The sequence below is a fragment of the Dendrobates tinctorius genome, unplaced genomic scaffold (assembly GCF_039654945.1).
Source record: "Dendrobates tinctorius isolate UK_male_01 unplaced genomic scaffold, ASM3965494v1 ptg000124l, whole genome shotgun sequence".
In the NCBI taxonomy this organism is placed as follows: domain Eukaryota; kingdom Metazoa; phylum Chordata; class Amphibia; order Anura; family Dendrobatidae; genus Dendrobates; species Dendrobates tinctorius.
Window position 1 is genome coordinate 4,771,443 of NW_027361792.1, and position 17,784 is coordinate 4,789,226.

Sequence of the window (17,784 nt, forward strand, 5' to 3'; positions counted from 1 at the left end):
GCCCTAACATGTTGATCCAGAGGAAGGTAAAAAAAAAACCCATGTGGCAAACAGTAAGCTTCACATTGGGGAAAAAAATTCCTTCCCGACTCCACATACGGCAATCAGACTAGTTCCCTGGATCAACGCAATATTAAGGAAACTAGTGTATATACCCTGTAATATTATACTTTTCAAGAAAGGTATCCAGTCCCTTCTTAAATTTTATTAGGGAATCACTCATTACAACATCATATGGCAGAGAGTTCCATAGTCTCACTGCTCTTACAGTCAAGAATCCGCGTCTGTGAGTATGCTTAAACCTTCTTTCCTCCAGATGTAGAGGATGTCCCCTTGTCCCCATCACAGGTCTAAAGGTACTGTCACACTAAGCGATATCGCTAGCAATATCGCTATAACTTGTGACGTTATAGCGATATCGCTGTGTCTGATACTTACCTCCGACCGCTCCCCGCTGGTTATCGCTGATCGCGCGAGAACATCCTGGACTGTTTCTCATCGTCAGCTTCCTGCGACGCTTCCTGCTGTGACGACGAGCGACGTGTGGAGCCGGGCGGGAGGACGCAGGATCGCCTAGTGTGACAGGTAAGTAGCAATCCCCGTCTCCAGCGATGTCGCTGGTGAGATCTGCCTGTGTGGCAGCTCACTAGCGACCACTTAGCGATGTACCAGCGATCCTGACCGCGTCATATCGCTGGTCGGGATCGCTGGTACATCGCTAAGTGTGACAGTACCTTAAGAGTAAAAAGATCATTAGAAAGGTCTTTGTACTGTCCCCGCATATATTTATACATTGTAATAAGATCACCCCTAAGCCTTCGATTCTCCAAACTATATAACCCCAAGTGTAATAACCTGTCTTGGTATTGCAGACCCCCTAGTTCCCTAATAACCTTGGTCGCTCTTCTCTGCACCCGCTCCAGTTCAGCTATGTCTTTCTTATACCCCGGAGACCAGAACTGTACACAGTATTCTAAGTGTGGTCACACTAGTGACTTATATAGAGGTAAAATTATGTTCTCCTCATGAGCATCTATGCCTCTTTTAATGCATCCCATTATTTTATTTGCCTTTGCAGCAGCTGCCTGACACTGGCCACTAAATGTGAGTTTGTCGTCCACCCATACACCCAGGTCTTTTTCAGTGACTGTTTTGCCCAGTGTTTTACAATTAAGCACATAATTATACATCTTGTTCGTTCTACCCAAGTGCATGACCTTACATTTATCCCCATTAAAGCTCATTTGCCATTTATCAGCCCAAGCTTCTAGTTTACATAAATCCTCCTGTAATATAAAATTGTCCTCCTCTGTATTGATTACCCTGCAGAGTTTAGTGTCATCTGCAAATATTGAAATTCTACTCTCTATGCCCCCTACAAAGTCATTAATAAATATGTTAAAAAGAAGCGGGCCCAAAACTGACCCCTGTGGTACCCCACTGCTAACCGTGAACCAGTCCGAATGTGCTCCATTAATAACCACCCTTTGTTTCCTATCCCTGAGCCAGCTCTTAACCCACCTACACATATTTTCCCCTATCCCCATTGTTCTCATTTTATGTAACAACATTTTGTGTGGCACCGTATCAAAAGCCTTTGAAAAGTCCATGTACACCACGTCCACTGAATTCCCTTGGTCCAGTCCTGAACTTGCCTCTTCATAAAAGCTTATCAGATTAGTCTGACAGGAACGGTCCCTTGTAAACCCATGTTGATATTGGGTCATGAGGTTCTTCTTCTCCAGATACTCCAGTATAGTATCTCTTAGGCCTGTTTCACACTTCCGTTTTTTCAAATCCGTCAAAATCCGTTGTTTTCCGTAAAAAAACGGATCCGCCATTTTTTTGCAGGATCCGTTTTTTTGTCCCATAGACTTCCATTACGGTTACCGCGGATCCGTCAAAAAAACGGATCCGTTTTAAAAAAAACGGATCCGTTTGCATCAGTTTCCGTCAAAAAAACGGAAACGGATCCGTTTGGCGGACACAAAAACGGAAGTGTGAAACAGGCCTTAGAAAACGCTCCAAGATTTTACCCACAGTTGAGGTTAAACTTACTGGCCTATAATTTCCAAGTTCAGTTTTTGTCCCCTTTTTGAATATTGGCACCACATTTGCTATACGCCACTCTTGTGGTACAGACCCTGTTATTATGGAATCTTTAAAGATTAAAAATAATGGTCTATCTATGACTGTGCTTAATTCCTGCAGTACTCGAGGGTGTATCCCATCCAGGCCCGGGGATTTGTCAATTTTAGTGATTTTTAGATGCTGTTGTACTTCCTGCTGGGTTAAGCAGGTGACATTTAATGGAGAATTTTTATCCCTGATCATGTTATCAGTCATGGGATTTTCTTGTGTAAATACTGTTGAAAAAAATGTCATTTAGCATATTGGCTTTTTCCTCATCCTCATCCACCATTTCACCCAGACTATTTTTAAGGGGGCCAACACTATCATTTTTCAGCTTCTTACTATTTATGTAGTTAAAGAATATTTTGAGATTATTTTTACTTTCTCTGGCAATGAGTCTCTCGGTTTCAATCTTTGCTGTCTTGATTTGCAATTTACAGAATTTATTTAATTTTCTGTATTTATTTAATGCCTCATCACTACCTACTTGCTTTAATCCTTTAAATGCTTTCTTTTTGTCCCTTACTGTGCCTTATTTCTAGCATGTTTATTCCCATACGGTATATATTGTGCACAGGTCCTATTCAGGATGCTAATAAACGTCTCCCATTTTCTTTGTGTATTTTTATGTCTCAGGATATCATCCCAGTTAATTGCACCAAGATCATCTCTCATCCGTTGGAAATTTACCTTCCTGAAGTTTAGTGTCCTTGTAACCCCTCTACTACACATCTTATTAAAGGATACATGAAAACTTATTAATTTGTGATCACTATTACCCAAGTGACTCCCATCCCTTACATTTGATATGCGATCTGGTCTGTTGGTTAATATTAGGTCTAGCAGTGCCCCCCCTCTTGTTGGGTCCTTAACCAGTTGTGAAAGGTAATTGTCTCTCATAGTTGTCAAAAACCTATTACCTTTGCTGGAACTGCAGGTTTCGGTTCCCCAATATATTTCAGGGTGGTTGAAGTCCCCCATAATAATGACTTCTCCTTGAGTCGCAGCTTTATCCATTTGCTTTATGAGAGATATTCTCTGATGCTTCCATTATTTTTGGAGACTTATAACAAATCCCTATCAGTAATTTATTATTTCCCCCCCCGTCCCCTTATCTCTACCCACAGGGACTCTACATTTTCATTAGATTCATATATATTATCACGAAGGATGGGCTTTAAGGATGATTTTACATATAAACACACGCCTCCCCCTCGCTTACAGACTATAGCCCTGTAAATTAACCGCCCAGTCATGGCTCTCGTCCAGCCATGTCTCAGATATCCCCACCATGTAATAATTATGTTCCAACAACATTAACTCCAATTCCTCCATCTTGTTGGCGAGGCTTCTGGCATTAGCATACATGCACTTTATGTATCTCTCTGTACCTCTATTCTTTCTTAAATTATTAACTGTTCTAACCCCACCCCCAATTTCATTATTTGTGCCCTGGTCTCTATCTGCACTGTCTTCCCCTTCTATAAAAGGAATACCCTCCCCCCCCCCCGTGCCTAGTTTAAACACTCCTCCAAACGTCTAGCCATTTTCTCCCCCAGGACAGCTGCGCCCTCCCCATTGAAGTGCAGCCCGTCCCTAGCGTAGAACCTGTAGCCAACTGAGAAGTCGGCCCAGTTCTGCAGGAACCCAAACCCCTCCTTCCTACACCAATTCCTGAGCCACTTATTAACCTCCCTAATCTCCCGTTGCCTCTCTGGCGTGGCACGTGGTACAGGAAGTATTTCCGAAAATACCACCTTGGAGGTCCTTGCTTTAAGCTTACAGCCTAATTCCCTGAAATCATCTTTAAGGACCTTCCACCTACCTCTAACTTTGTCATTTGTGCCAATGTGCACCATGACCGCTGGATCCTCACCAGCCCCTCCCAGTAATCTGTCAACCCGATCAGCGATGTGTCGGACTCGAGCGCCAGGTAGGCAGCACACCATTCGAGGATCCCTGTCTTTGTGACAGATTGCCCTATCTGTTCCCCTAATAATTGAGTCTCCCACTACCAGAACCTGTCTGGCCTGCCCTACTCTCCTATTTCCCCCCTTACTGGAGCAGACACTCCTCCGGCTTTCAGAGGACATGCCTTGCTGCAGCAGTGCTACTCCTGCACTAATACTCCCCTCATCTGCCAACTTAGCAAACTTATTGGGGTGTGTCAGATCAGGACTAGCCTCCCTGGTGCTCTTCCCTCTACTCCGCCTTCTAACTGTCACCCATCTAGCTGCTTCATTGTCCTGCAGCTCCAACCCAGCATCCCCCCCTCATCTATCCCACTGAGCGACTGCTCAGTGAGCAGAAGACTCCTTTCCATATTGTCTATGGATCTCAGTGTTGCCAGCTGCACATTTAGATCCAGTATCTGGGCTTCCAAATGCACAACGTGCTCACATCTCGCTCAGCAGTATGCACCCTCGACTGGCTGTTCAAGGATTTCATACATGCGGCAAGACGTGCACTGGATGGCATTGGCAATAGTGGAGCACATCCTAATGGGGATTGCACCAGACAAAAAGATAAGCAAAAATAAATAAAAAGGATTAATAAAATATAACAGCAATTCAGTAATACCTCCCTTGGAAACTCCCTGAATTCAAAGTCACTGAATCACAAGTCACACACTTACCACAGTTCGCACTGGCGCTCAGGTCACACTCAGCTCGTTCACACTCGCTGAGGCAGAATATTTAAAAGATTTTTTTTTTCCCCCTTTTACCAGCACACCACCCTGCTGCTCAATGCACTTCCAAAAGGGTACAAGTAGCAATCCATAACATGTTTCATGGCTATGTTAATATTTAAAATGTGTCAAAACTTAGAGATCTGAGAATTGTTTCTGGTGATATATTAATGTACTGATGGTGGTTCTGGTGATGTATTCAAGTAACTACCCATTTAAAAAAATTATGACACTTGGGATTAGTTCAGTATGGCAATGTGGCCCCTGGACCAAGAAATGTTGTGCACTCCTACTCTAAAGGCATCTGAGCCACATGGAATATTTCTAGTCCAGCTTCGTAAAAACGCTGCAAGTTTTCCTCTTCTAGGATCCAGTTACAAAGTCCTCTGAATACATGGAGGGAATGTGATCCACAAATATGGCAGAGTTATAGGACTGATGGTACATAAATATTACTGTTAAGAGGTTATATTCGGTTCATGTCGTGCTACATCACCGGCAGACTCTTCCCTTTCCTTGGCGATAACGATACCTTTGCATCCCTGTTTTTGGCATTTTAGGTCCAATAACGAGCAAGCTGTCACAGGGCGACTGGCCCTGTGTGGCGCGACCCGCCGACCGGCCAGTCACAAAACCAACAGAGACAAACAAGGGGACACCGGGGACACAATTACAACGGTGGGCCCTGCAATAGGGAACGGGGAAATGGACACCTCATGCACTCTCCTAAGGAAGTGCCCTGGACTCTCCTCACGTTCCCTATACAGGTTCTTTCAACCTGTTGCCGACCAGGATACCTAGGTCCCTCACTTGCCCTGCACCTATCCCTTACTAGGGAACTGGCAAGTGAGGACACTGGTCCCACCGCTGTACTAATAAGACAATAAGGAAAATAACAGACAGGGATAAACAAACAACACTTCGCTTGCTCTGCATTCATGTACTGGACAGCAGAGTAAGACACTCGAACACCGCTTCCAGTAGGAACACCACTGCTCCAGATCTGCTGTAAACACCACTGCTCAAGATAGCTTCTCTCTTCAGAACGGTTGGCTTCCAAATGAACTGTATTACCAACAGTGAGTTGCAGCACCAGGTGGCCTTATAAAGGGAGGTGGGAGTGGCACCCACCTGCATAGATAATTAATCACCATGCAGTAACACCAGCGGCCATCGGGGGGGACCCTCCAGCAGACTAACTAAAGATGTAGTAACACCAGCGGCCACCGGGGGCAAAAACTAATATTAACCCCCAATGGCCTGAAAGGAAAAAAAGTTTATATAAGAGAATCCAGAATCTGACACAGATCCAAAAATGGATCGTGACACAAGCAGTGTAAGGTTACTAAAATGGTCATTGCCCAACTAGCAATGAGTAAAACCCATTATATACAGCATGTACGGCCCCACATAGCGAGATGCAGATCTGCACCCTAATAGGAGCATTCCGCAATTTTCACCCTATCTCCCATATTCTGTAATCATGGATGCCTTTGTAACCTTCCCAAGCTGTGAAGTGTGCTCCAAGTGCTGAATGCAGAAAGCTATTAATTAAAGGGATTTTCCCATGAAAAATACCGCAGCAGAGCACTTCGCACAGCTCCCATTTATGCTACAACCACAAATGCCTGAAGTCCAGGCGGTCAGACCTCCTCGGATCAGAACATCATGTCAAGTCTAATGTCATATGATACTAAGGTGGAATATTTTTCAAACAAGCTGGCTGAATATGGATGTGTATTTAAATCTACTCATTTCCTAGGGGTACCACAAGTCTCAGCAGGTTTGCTGCAGAGCTCTCCCATCTATGCAAACGAAGTTTTCTTAGAATTAGTCTCTGCTCACTTTCTGTTACACGTTGGTTAACGTGCGCTTGATTCCTCGGCACCTTATCAAACACCTCCCTCACATGACAATGGCACAGAAATATATGCTGAGTGCTAAAAATACAGCATGGCTGCACCGTCCTCACAGATCATATATTACATGGCTTACAGAGGGACTGATCAGTCAGTGCATTTCCAGGATCGTCTTACCTTGTCGCCCTTCACTTGGTTTCGGCTGAACTTCTTCCACACATTCTGCAGGAAACCATCCAACGTGCCCCCTGGCATTGCCTTCCCAGAATCCGCCTTCTCCAATGCTTAAAACTGCAAACACATTGAAAACCTCAGAGTTAATATAAGGAAGAGTCAGCTCTATTTTCTTGAGTAGATTCTTAAAGAAAAAAAAAAAAAAAACATTACACAAAAGTTGGCGAAGATCAAGGTACATACGTACACAATAATTTGGCAGAGAGGAGACTCTGCCATTTACACATGAGCCCAGATATCAGCGGGATGTTCATCCCGGATCTTTCAATTTTAAAGGATCAGGTTCCAAAAATGGGGACAGAAGAGAACGGCCAGGCAGGGAAAGCCATGTTATTTTTCTTTTCTTTTACTTAAAAATTAATAGTAATACTAATATAACCCAGAATAAAAACAATGAACAGATACCCTGCAGTACGTAAATAGCAGTAATACATGTAAAAAAAAAACAAAAAAAAAAAAAAACATATTGTATCTTGCTGACATTTATTTTTTTTATCAAAAAGGCATAAAAGCCATCAGGTCATGACAAGGCGTACCCAATCAGGATGGTCCTTAACACTAGTAATTCACCTCGCTATTTGCCAGCGCGACTCAAAATAGATCGGGGCAGAGAAGGACCAAGGTCTAACTGTGGAAATACACGGTCTGTTGAGCAGCAGCTTGATCTTGTTCATTATATATAGGCAGCATTTTTTTTTTTTTTTTTTTTAAAATAAAGAATAACAACAAATGATCCGTCATCAGCACCTGGTTTATGGTTTCCAGGTTTTGTAAAGTAGTCAGCAGGAATAAAGAATACACGAGATTCTATATGTCCTGGGCTGAAATGTGAAAACTTCACAACTATGCCAACAATCAAGAGAGAAAACAGAAACGACGTTGATATAATGATCGATACCAATTGTTGAACGTTATTCATCAGAAATATGAATTCAGACCCAAGAGAAGAACCTTTCAATTCCACAATGTCACAGGGGCGGGATGTCACTATTAACACAAATCACATGGTCGAAATCAGCGCTGATCTCCGCCTTGATGGTGGAGTCGCTCATTTATTACGAATGATCACAATCCCATGAGTTCACCTTCTATCACTACACTGAGTCTGGCTAATGAACGATGTGCTCTGCTTTGCACATAATCTGGCTCATATATATATATATATATATATATATATATATATATATATATATATATATATACTGTATATGTACTATAACACATCCCAACCAGAGGCTAATTAAACGTTGCTTAGAGATAGTCCAGGAGGTTCTAGTGCTAATTGCTAAGTCACTGATATATTTATACATCCAAGCTCCGCACTAATTAATAGCGGCTTCTATAGGAATCTCTGTTGTTCATGCATTACTAAACCTGTCCATAGAGGCAACTAATTTAGAAAAATAAAACCTGGGTCAAATGCAAAAACAAAAATAACCCAATTGAAGATGTTATCTCATGATAACTCGATATGTGGTCAATACTGAAACAAACAATTACCTATGCGTGTCCTGAGCAACATTCGTCATCTATTTACAGAAATAGCGATTAATCCATGATCTCTTGGTGTCCGATCTGTAGACTCTCTAGCCATCTGTAGTATGAGAATGGAACGACAGTCTGCTCCATTCACTTCTACGTATCTATGGCAGTAGTAGTGCTCATGCGTGACCACCGCTCCCAGGGACAGTGAATGCAAAGGTCATCAGTAGGCGTTGAGCAAGATTTGCAGGTCGCTGGCCCAGTGACCACATCGGTAGTCCATGTCTGAGGGACCAGAGACGGCTCCTTCTCTGATTATTAAGCCCAGCACGATGTCATCCGCGCGTCATGCTACAACAATGACATAATGAAGGCCTACTAGTAAGAAGAAGCGCCAGTGATGCCAGCAGATAGGAGACGGTTTGCATGGTTCTGGTGGACCCAGACTACCGATGCGGCCACTAGTCCATGGTACTACAAATCTTTTTGCTCAACTCTTAGCAGTAAAGTTTCGATACCACCACCTTATTCATATGGGAAACACAATACCCCCATTGTCTTGATCTATCAGGGGGAGATTCTCGAAAAGCCGGAGCCCATGATCCTGCATTTATAACACATCCTGAGGATTACTAAGAAATAAAGCCGAAGGGCTTTGGAAGAAACCACTACTTGAAATTTTGTGGATAGTATAATTCTTCTCTCTTCTATGGCCTACAGAAAATTTCTTGACATTGAGCTGAAGGGGTTTACAACATTGACATCAAGCTTTTCAATTACTGACAGGATGCAGAGATCTTGAACATGTAAAAAAAAATATATATAAAACCAAGTTTCTTTTTAGAAACCTTTTTCAAGTCCTGGCTGGGCGCTTATGTAGTGCAATTCGCTTCTTCCAATATCTACCAGATTTTGTAAATGTTTTAGTAGAGAGGACTCAATTAAGGCAGAACCCCCCCCTCCGATTAAAGGCCTAATAGTGAATATGGAGCGCAGGAAGCTCCTGAAGCAATATACCGTACGTATGTTCCCAGGCCTAATGAGCCTCATAAAGTAAGGTGTCGCTCACGGCCGTTCTCACATTCCAGCTGTTACTTATCTCAGCGCAGGTGACATAAGAGAAGCCGAAATCTTCATCTGCGGAAACTGGGACCCATTACTGTACTAACGACAACAGACGAGGGCCATACCTAATCACCGGACGTGGACAAGCTTCCGTCTCTTTAGCAGAACCATCCCCTGCAGTCTGATACAGAGCTGTGCAGCATGCTAATCACTAGGACTAATAGCCTTCATTATCTTTGCACGGATAGTGGGTTTTCAATCAGTTCCGCCATGTTTTCCAATTCAAACAATGGAATAATTTTAGCATTTTTACACAATGGGAGAGGCGATTAAAAACTTCTTAAAGAAGCCATTTATTAAGTGAATGTGTTTTAAACTAAAAGGTGGCAATAAATACGCTTCAGGAAAAAGTGTGTGTGGGTGGGGGGGTTGGGAGTACACTACATGGTCCTAAATGAAACCCCTCTTACCTAGGCACTGTCCAGCCAAAAGGCTGCAAAGAACAGTTCAGATAAAAAAAAACTTTTCCAAAGTTGCTTCAGTAAACACTTCAGGAAAATAAAAACTTTCTCCAAATATCCCCAAAAGAAGAGTTCCTGAATCAGTTTCTGCTTCAAAAACACTATTTTTTATTTAACTATGCAAAAAACCCTATGTGCAGATAGCTTTAGGTATCTGCACATGAAGTTATTTAACGCAATTAAAAACTACAAGTTTATTAGTGGAAACAACATCAGGAAACGCTTCTTAGCATAATTTTTGGAGAAATTTTGCCTTTCCTAAAGTGGCTGAAGAGTTTTGGAAGAGTTATTTTCCTGAATCATTTATTCTACAGCTTTCACATTGGACATTGTCTATTTTTGCGAAGATTCCATCAGGAGCTGCTTCACAGAACTGACATGCATTTTCCTTTTTTTCACCCCCACAGGTGTTTTTCAAAAAGTGAAGCGGAAAAATGCTAAAGACTAAAGGCCCCGTCACACTAAGCGACTTACCAGCGATCCCGACACCGATATCAAGGTGTCAGGATCGCTAGTAAGTCGCTATGTGATCACTGGTGAGCTGTCACACAGACAGCTTCACCAGCGATCAGCACAGCGATGCCGAGCACCCGGCATCGCTTGCCATCCTGTAAAAAATAGAATCAAAATAAAAAATATAGTTATTCTCACCTTCCGACGTCGCGTTCAGCCATCCTGCCTCTCTCCACGCTCCGGTCCCAGTGATCCTTTGCACGAATGACCGTGAGATGTCACGGTCTCGAGGGATAACAAAGTCTCGTGGTCATTCGTGCAAAAGATCACTGGGACCGGAGCGTGGAGAGAGGCAGGATGGCTGAACGCGACGTCGGAAGGTGAGAATAACTATATTTTTATTTTTTTTTTATTATTATTTTTTATACCTGATCGCTGGTCTCCCGCCTGTCACACACAGCGATGCGTGCTGGCCAGCGGGAGACCAGCGACCAAAGAAATGTCCAGAGGTTTCTTGCAGCGATCAGCGATACCGGCAGGGGGGCCGCTCGCTGATCGCTGTCACACATAGCGATCTCGCTGGTGAGATCGCTGTTACGTCACAAAAGTTGTGACTCAGCAGCGATCTCGCTACCGAGATCGCTTAGTGAGACGGGGCCTTAAGTGTATATTGCAAGCAATTTTTGGAGCCTCAAAAACTGTGTGCACATGCTCTTTCTACAAGGTTCTCAAACGAGTTCTTGGCCGACATAATTAAATCAGCTTATTTTCTAATAATCTAACATTGTTCAAAGCAGTCCACCCCATTAATAAACTTTCCAGATTTTAATTAGCAGGTTTGGCTTTGTAATGCCTCAAACATAACTTGAGCGGATTTGTGGGTTATTCATCCAGGATTGCTGGATTTTGTAAGAAGGAATTCTTACAAATTGAATTTATTGTAGAGATTATGGCCATAACTGCAAGGCTAGGAAGCATAAAAGCTTCGCTGGGGTCAGTGAAGGGGCCCATCTCCAACTCAGACGCAAGGTATGGTCTGTGGTCACTGAGGATAATGGCTGGAGCAATGAACTAGTGATCATTGTTGATGATGGGCGCGTCATGTCAAACACCTTAGATGCTATGTTTGTTATTAACTGCAGGGTCTAAAGGGTTAAACTGACAAAATGCAATCTCTCTTTGGTCACAACAGTTGTGGCAGGATCAGAGCTGTCTCGCACATTCACACTTTGGTCACACTCTTGTGGGTACTGCACCCTGGGCACTACCCCTGAGATCCTACAGGAAGGAAAGGAATACAAAAGTCTTTGGTGAAACAAGTCAAAAAATGTAGAAAATGAAATCCCTTCCTTTGTGCGCTGCTGGTAAGGAATGTTGGGCTGCTCCTTGCGTGTGGAGCAGGCTGCCCGGCGTCTTCAGGCAGGTTACTTTTCTCGGAATCCATCATTTTACAATGTAACTGATGGTCTGTTAATCAAACAGTACACTTCACTTCATTAATCAAGCCCTAATCTGCCAAAGCCATCTGCTCAATAAAAAAAAATACATCAAGCCTCATCTTTTCTCATTTCCTTTCCAAACCCCTCATTGAACAATGACAGACAGCTCTGATGTCTATAGCGGCACCAGTTACATGTGATGCCGTGCGACAGCGGGGGTGAGATAGAAAGCACAAGACCTGCTGCCTGCTCCCGGAGCAAGGCAAACATTGTGCCCCCCTAACCCAGAAATAAAACTCAGGGTTGCCTTAAAACTATAAATACTTGAGTGCCCACTTTAGAATCACTGTCCCCCCTTAGTGTCTCCTGAGGGCCCCTCTACAAAAGCAGAAAACCACCTCTGTAAAAATAAAAAAAATAAAAAAGTGTTTATTCTCACTTAACCCAACCGACTGAGCCATCTTCTGAAAAAAACAAAACCATGCCATCCGAGTGCCATCTTTATACAGTATCTATAAAAAGTAATGACTCAAGTGCCCTCTCCAAAAGTAATAATGCCACCTGTGCCATCCCCACAAAGGATGAACAAAAAACCATCAGACCCACACTGATCGCTCGTACAGCATCTGACTTTCATGAATACAGTGTAATTATTAACATAGAAACTATATTTGGTCTTGTACATTATTTAAACGTGTAATGGAAAAAAAAATACTGTAAAGATATAAAAAAAAACGTACATATGGATGGCAATGCAGACTACAAATCAAACGCTTTTGTTCCTGGATGACAATTAAACTTATTTCTTTCTATGCTCATGTGAACGTATCTTTATTAACAGCAGTGATTGTAATAGGATGAGCGCCCAACAAAGTATTAATGATTTCTACAGAACCCCGGCAGTTGGTTTATTAGCCTTTCTCACCTCTTATCCGGTCGCCCTTGTGGAGTGGAATCTCGCCTTCTCCTTGAGGTTGATATGGCTTTACCACAATAAAATGCCTCCCGGGTAATGCACTGTACAGCTTGCGTTTTGGACCTTGGTAATCCACAGCAGTGGCCACCTCCTTGTTGGGACCAGGACTGAAAAATAGAAAAAAAGATAATCAGAAATATATTATGTCTCCAGCATGACATTCTGTTTTGAGGTGTTAGGAATCAACTAGAATATGTTTAGAGGTGTTATTCACTGTAAAGGAGGAGGAGGTGAGCTGTGACAACACTTACTGTGCATGGTGGATCATGTATTATCTACTGTATATAGAGGGGTTATCAGTCATTGTACAGAAGGAGGTGAGCTGTGATATTATCTATTGTGAATGGTGTCTCCTGTGTTATCTACTGTATATAGAGGAGTTATCAGTCATTGTACAGGAGGAGGAGGTGAGCTGGGACATCACCTATTGTGAATGGTGGATCCTGTGTTATGTACTGTATATAGAGATGTTATTATCAGTCATTGTACAGGGGGAGGTGAGCTGTGACATCACCTATTGTGAATGGCGGATCCTGTGTTATCTACTACATATAGAGGAGTTATAGGTCATTCTACAGGAGGAGGAGGAGGTGAGCTGTGACATCACCTTTTGTGAAAGGTGGATCCTGTGTTATGTACTGTATATAGAGGTGTTATCATTCATTGTACAGGACGAGGAAGACATGAGTTGTGAAATCACCTACTGTGAATGGTGGATCCACTGCTACAGAGGTGTTAAAATTGTGCAGGAGGGGGAGAAGGTAAGTTGTGACATCTACTGTGAATAGTGGATCCTGTGTTATCTATATATAGGTGTTACCATAGCAATCACCTCATGATTATCACTGAGAAGTGATCTCTAAATAAAAGGAAGCATCAGCCCATTATTAGGCTCAGAGTAAAAATTGCAAGATTTCAGGGTTTGGTTTTTTTTAAATATACAAATGAAAAAATAAAAAATGAAAACTAGTAAATATGTGCAAAAAAAAAAGGTTGCACTCTATCATGCTAAGGCAAGTCAATGTGGAATATATAAAATTTAAATAGCAATATGACTTTGGAGTATTATGAAAAGATATGAGACGCTTAGCCTAAAATTTGGCCAAATTATATCTGCCCATCAACCATCGTCAAGGTGGTCTGAAAGTCTGATGGGTCCCTGACCTGTGTGAATACCTCTCTAAGGCTGATGTCTGAATTCCTGGGTGAATATATTATATATGGAAGTAGCTCCTCCTGGTATGCCCCTATTCACACTAGTTTGGATGTGCCCGTCAGTCTTTTGTTATTACTGCTTTTAACAAATTGTTATGATACACACATTTTTTGTATATACTGTAGGTCCTTCTCTAATGACACATTTACTTTGAATACACAAATTCTTATGCTGAACTATATGGAGTAACAGAGCAGATAGAAGAGAAGGAGCCATTGCGGCTGTACAAGAAGTCATCCTAGTTGTTGACGACATGGCGCCCCTGCTCCACCTCGGCGTCCCTAATAACGCCCAAGACCACCCTACGTATACTAAAAGGGACACATAAAAACGCACACATCAATGGGTTCCATTTTCATCAATGGCTGATAAGTATTTTTCTTGCACATTATATTTGGCAGACCTTCTCTGACGCCCCATCATTAATGAGGTGAATGTGTTAGCCTCACGAGATGGAGGTTTATTGAAAAACCGGATTCTGCTGCAAGGAGTATCGCATATGGTATGCAATTTTTGTGACCAGCTTCTTGTGTCTGTTACTACTTGCTGAGGTGCACATAACCTCCTGCTAAACAGGGCTATTAGATCGCTGTCTTGTGTCTTATGTTATATAGGGTTATTTTATACCCCCGCCTTCTTGCAACGGATGTTGTATGTGGAGGGCATATCTACTTTCTCTGTCATTTACTGTGCAGTGTTTGAAATATTTCATATGTTTGTCCTGAGTTTTGGACTTTTGAATTCTGTGCTGCTCGTTATATACATCCATTAAACTTCTCTGTAGACATTTTTTTTATTTCTCTTAAAGGGGTATTTACCCATTGGTCTGCCTTTTGCAACGTGCCAGTAGTTTTTGACTCCGAGATAAGTCTTACTGAAGCTGCATTTTTTATATCCTAGCTTGACTCCGAGATAAGTTTTCATTGCTTGGGGGTATTTATACTACGAGATAAGTTTACAGCACTATAGCACTTTTTAATGACACTTTTTGTTTTTTGGTATTATAGGCGTGTGTGTGCGTTTTTTTGTGTCCCTTTTTGTATACGTAGGGTGGTCTTGGGCGTTATTAGGGACGCCGACGTTGAGCGGGGGCGCCATATCGTCAACAACTAGGATGCCAACCTCCGCGGTCAGGAAGGGGTTTATTAGGGTTTATTAGGGCATGATAGCTTTAGCCCTTCTGCTACATTTATATCCTCAATACTTACCCTGTATTTTGGTTTTTTTATGATCCCTGACACCCTGTTATCTAGTTACCTATTTCGTATTTGTGTGTCTTTTTAATCATTGAATTAAAAGTTAAATTTTAGTTTTTTTTTCTGTGCTTTCTGGTATACTCTTTGATCCTTGAACCCCAAACTATTTTCTTCTGAGGTTCTCTCTTTGTACAACAAGTCATGGCAGATTTTGTTCATCTGTCGCGTTCTCATTTAATACGGTTATAGCCCATGAAGGGCGGCTCCACATGTTACTCAGAATGCAATCTGCATATATTTACTAGAACTAATCCTGCCAGTCATTTCACATTGCCAGATGCATAATATGTGAACTGGATCGTTCCTTCCAACTTAAAGGCAAACACATATCATATAGGGGGACGTATTTACTTTCTATTTGTTTTTTTTAATAAATATTCAGTGAAGCATGATCCCAATGTCAATGCCACCGAGAACTAGCAGTTTATTAATAATTACAATGAAAGAAACGAATAAGACGGAGCTGTAACAGTGAGAGCCGCTGAAGACGGACCTCACCGGCAGATTGACCCCATTCCTAATGTCAGACACAGCCATTGCACAGGTGTGGCGCTGTTTTTGTCAGAAAGAAGTTGAGTTTTACAAATGCTTTAATGGTGTATCTTGTTTAGAAGTCCATGCATTACAGAAATATATTCAGACCATACTAACAAAAAGGGATTATAAAGAATTCCGCTTCCGCTCTAACCTGCAGCTCCTACTGCACCCGCAGTGACTCTGACGTCTCTATGGTCCTGGAGGACCTGACCCGGAAGTCCCAGCGCGCATTCCCTATATCAGGCCGCCTGTTCCTGTAGGCGGTGCCTGATTATCGTTTGTACTTCCTTGCTAGGCCTGCTTGGTCCCTGCATGGTCGCTCTCTGTACTCAGGTCCACTAACTTGTGCTCTGGCGTGCTTCTTAGTAGGCGGTCTGCTCTATCTTGTGCTCTGGCGTGCTTACTAGTACGCACTCTGCTCTAATCTTGTGCTCTGGCGTGCTTCTTAGTACGTGCTCTGCATTGTCTTGTACTCTGGCATGCTTCTCAGTACGCGCTCTGCATAGTTCTGTACCCTCCGTGCTCCGTACACACGTTCTACGCACACCTGTACCCAGCTAGCCCCCGTGTGCATGCTCAGCACTATCCTATATTCTGCGTGCCTCCATGTACACGCTTTATGCACTCCTGTACCCTGCGTGCCCCCGTCTTTGCCCTGCTAGTTACAGTCTCTCAAGCCTCCTTCGAGGCGGCCACCTGCAGTCGTGGTACTTTATCCCCCTGGGTCTGTCTCTGATGCTCCCTGTATAGGGGGTGGTCCTCACTAGGTCAGCTCTCCCTGGGTGGGTTGGTATCACAACTCAGAGGGTCCACTCCAGGAGTCGTCACAACCATAGCTGTATCTGCAGTAGAAATTCTGCAATGACATGCTCAGAATTGTTTTAGGAAATTACATTGAAAATGATGAAAACTGGGGTGAAGTCTAATTTCCATATCTGCTACTCTAATTTCCTGTGCCTTTTTTCCAGAAAATCTGCTGCATATTTGACGCATGTGAACACACTCATAAATTGCTCATTACTTACTTCTTGAGCAAGGAGCGTGAAAACAATCGGGGCAATTATTGAGATATGAGGTGGAAGCACTGGCTATTAAATGTTCGTCCAGTGCAGGCGCTATAGCAGCGACGCTCTCATGCTAAATTGGCGCAGTCAGCATTTTCCAGTTGCAAAAAGACAAATCAGCGATAAAGGCGTTTCTTTAAGTGATTCAGTGTGCGGCAAGTTACAAGATTGCCTAGAGATATAGTAAGAAATCTGACATCCCCGAGGATTAGAAAAGAGTGTGCTCCGTGTGCTACAATGAGCGGATCTGCATATTCGGGGTAGTTTATTTCCCAGAAGTCTTGGGGGACCTCTTCCTATACAACGCAGCCGGCTGTGACCTCCATATTTAGTCTTCCTTTCAGCAAAAAAAAAAAAACGCAATAACAAAAAAATGACTTTATTAGAAAGTGTCCAAATGTCTAGAGAGCGTGATATGCGGATGGTAATTAAAGGAGCTGTAAAGGGCAGGATGCCGGATACATGCATCTTCTTTCCAATGGTTTACAAGATTAATAAATGCCTGGAGGATGTCGGCCGCCAGCGAAACTTGCCCTATAAGTCACCCCTGAAGAGTCTGCGCCCAGGTGATGAGGAGGAACCCGAGCGGACTTTATAAAAGGTCAGTAACAGTGGCCAAGCTGTCATTCACACCTCACAGGGGAGATCGCAGGGATATATGTGCCTAAGAGAAGCTCAAGGGGAGAGCAGCGCCACATTATCACAGGCTGCAAATTTGTCACTAATGGACCACATGTGTATTTCAACAATAAAAATCCTCTGTGTTTGTGAAATTGGTGGCAAACGGATGTACAGAAAGGAAACACAAGCAAAAAGGATGAACATGGGTCCTTCTACAAAAATTAAGGATTGATGTAACT

The 17,784-nt window shown here is 42.8% G+C and overlaps 1 protein-coding gene across 8 annotated transcripts in view; it reads right to left on the bottom strand.

Annotated features, from left to right (window-relative positions):
- The window catches only part of SHANK2 (SH3 and multiple ankyrin repeat domains 2), a 641,049-nt gene that overhangs the window by 306,119 nt on the left and 317,146 nt on the right, over positions 1-17,784 (bottom strand). For all 8 annotated transcript variants that reach the window (XM_073541767.1, XM_073541764.1, XM_073541768.1 and 5 more), the window contains 2 exons: positions 12,801-12,958; positions 6,859-6,972 (listed from right to left, as the gene is read on the bottom strand). In XM_073541767.1, coding sequence (XP_073397868.1) covers positions 6,859-6,972; positions 12,801-12,958 — 272 coding nt within the window. The remainder of the gene's footprint in view (positions 1-6,858; positions 6,973-12,800; positions 12,959-17,784) is intronic.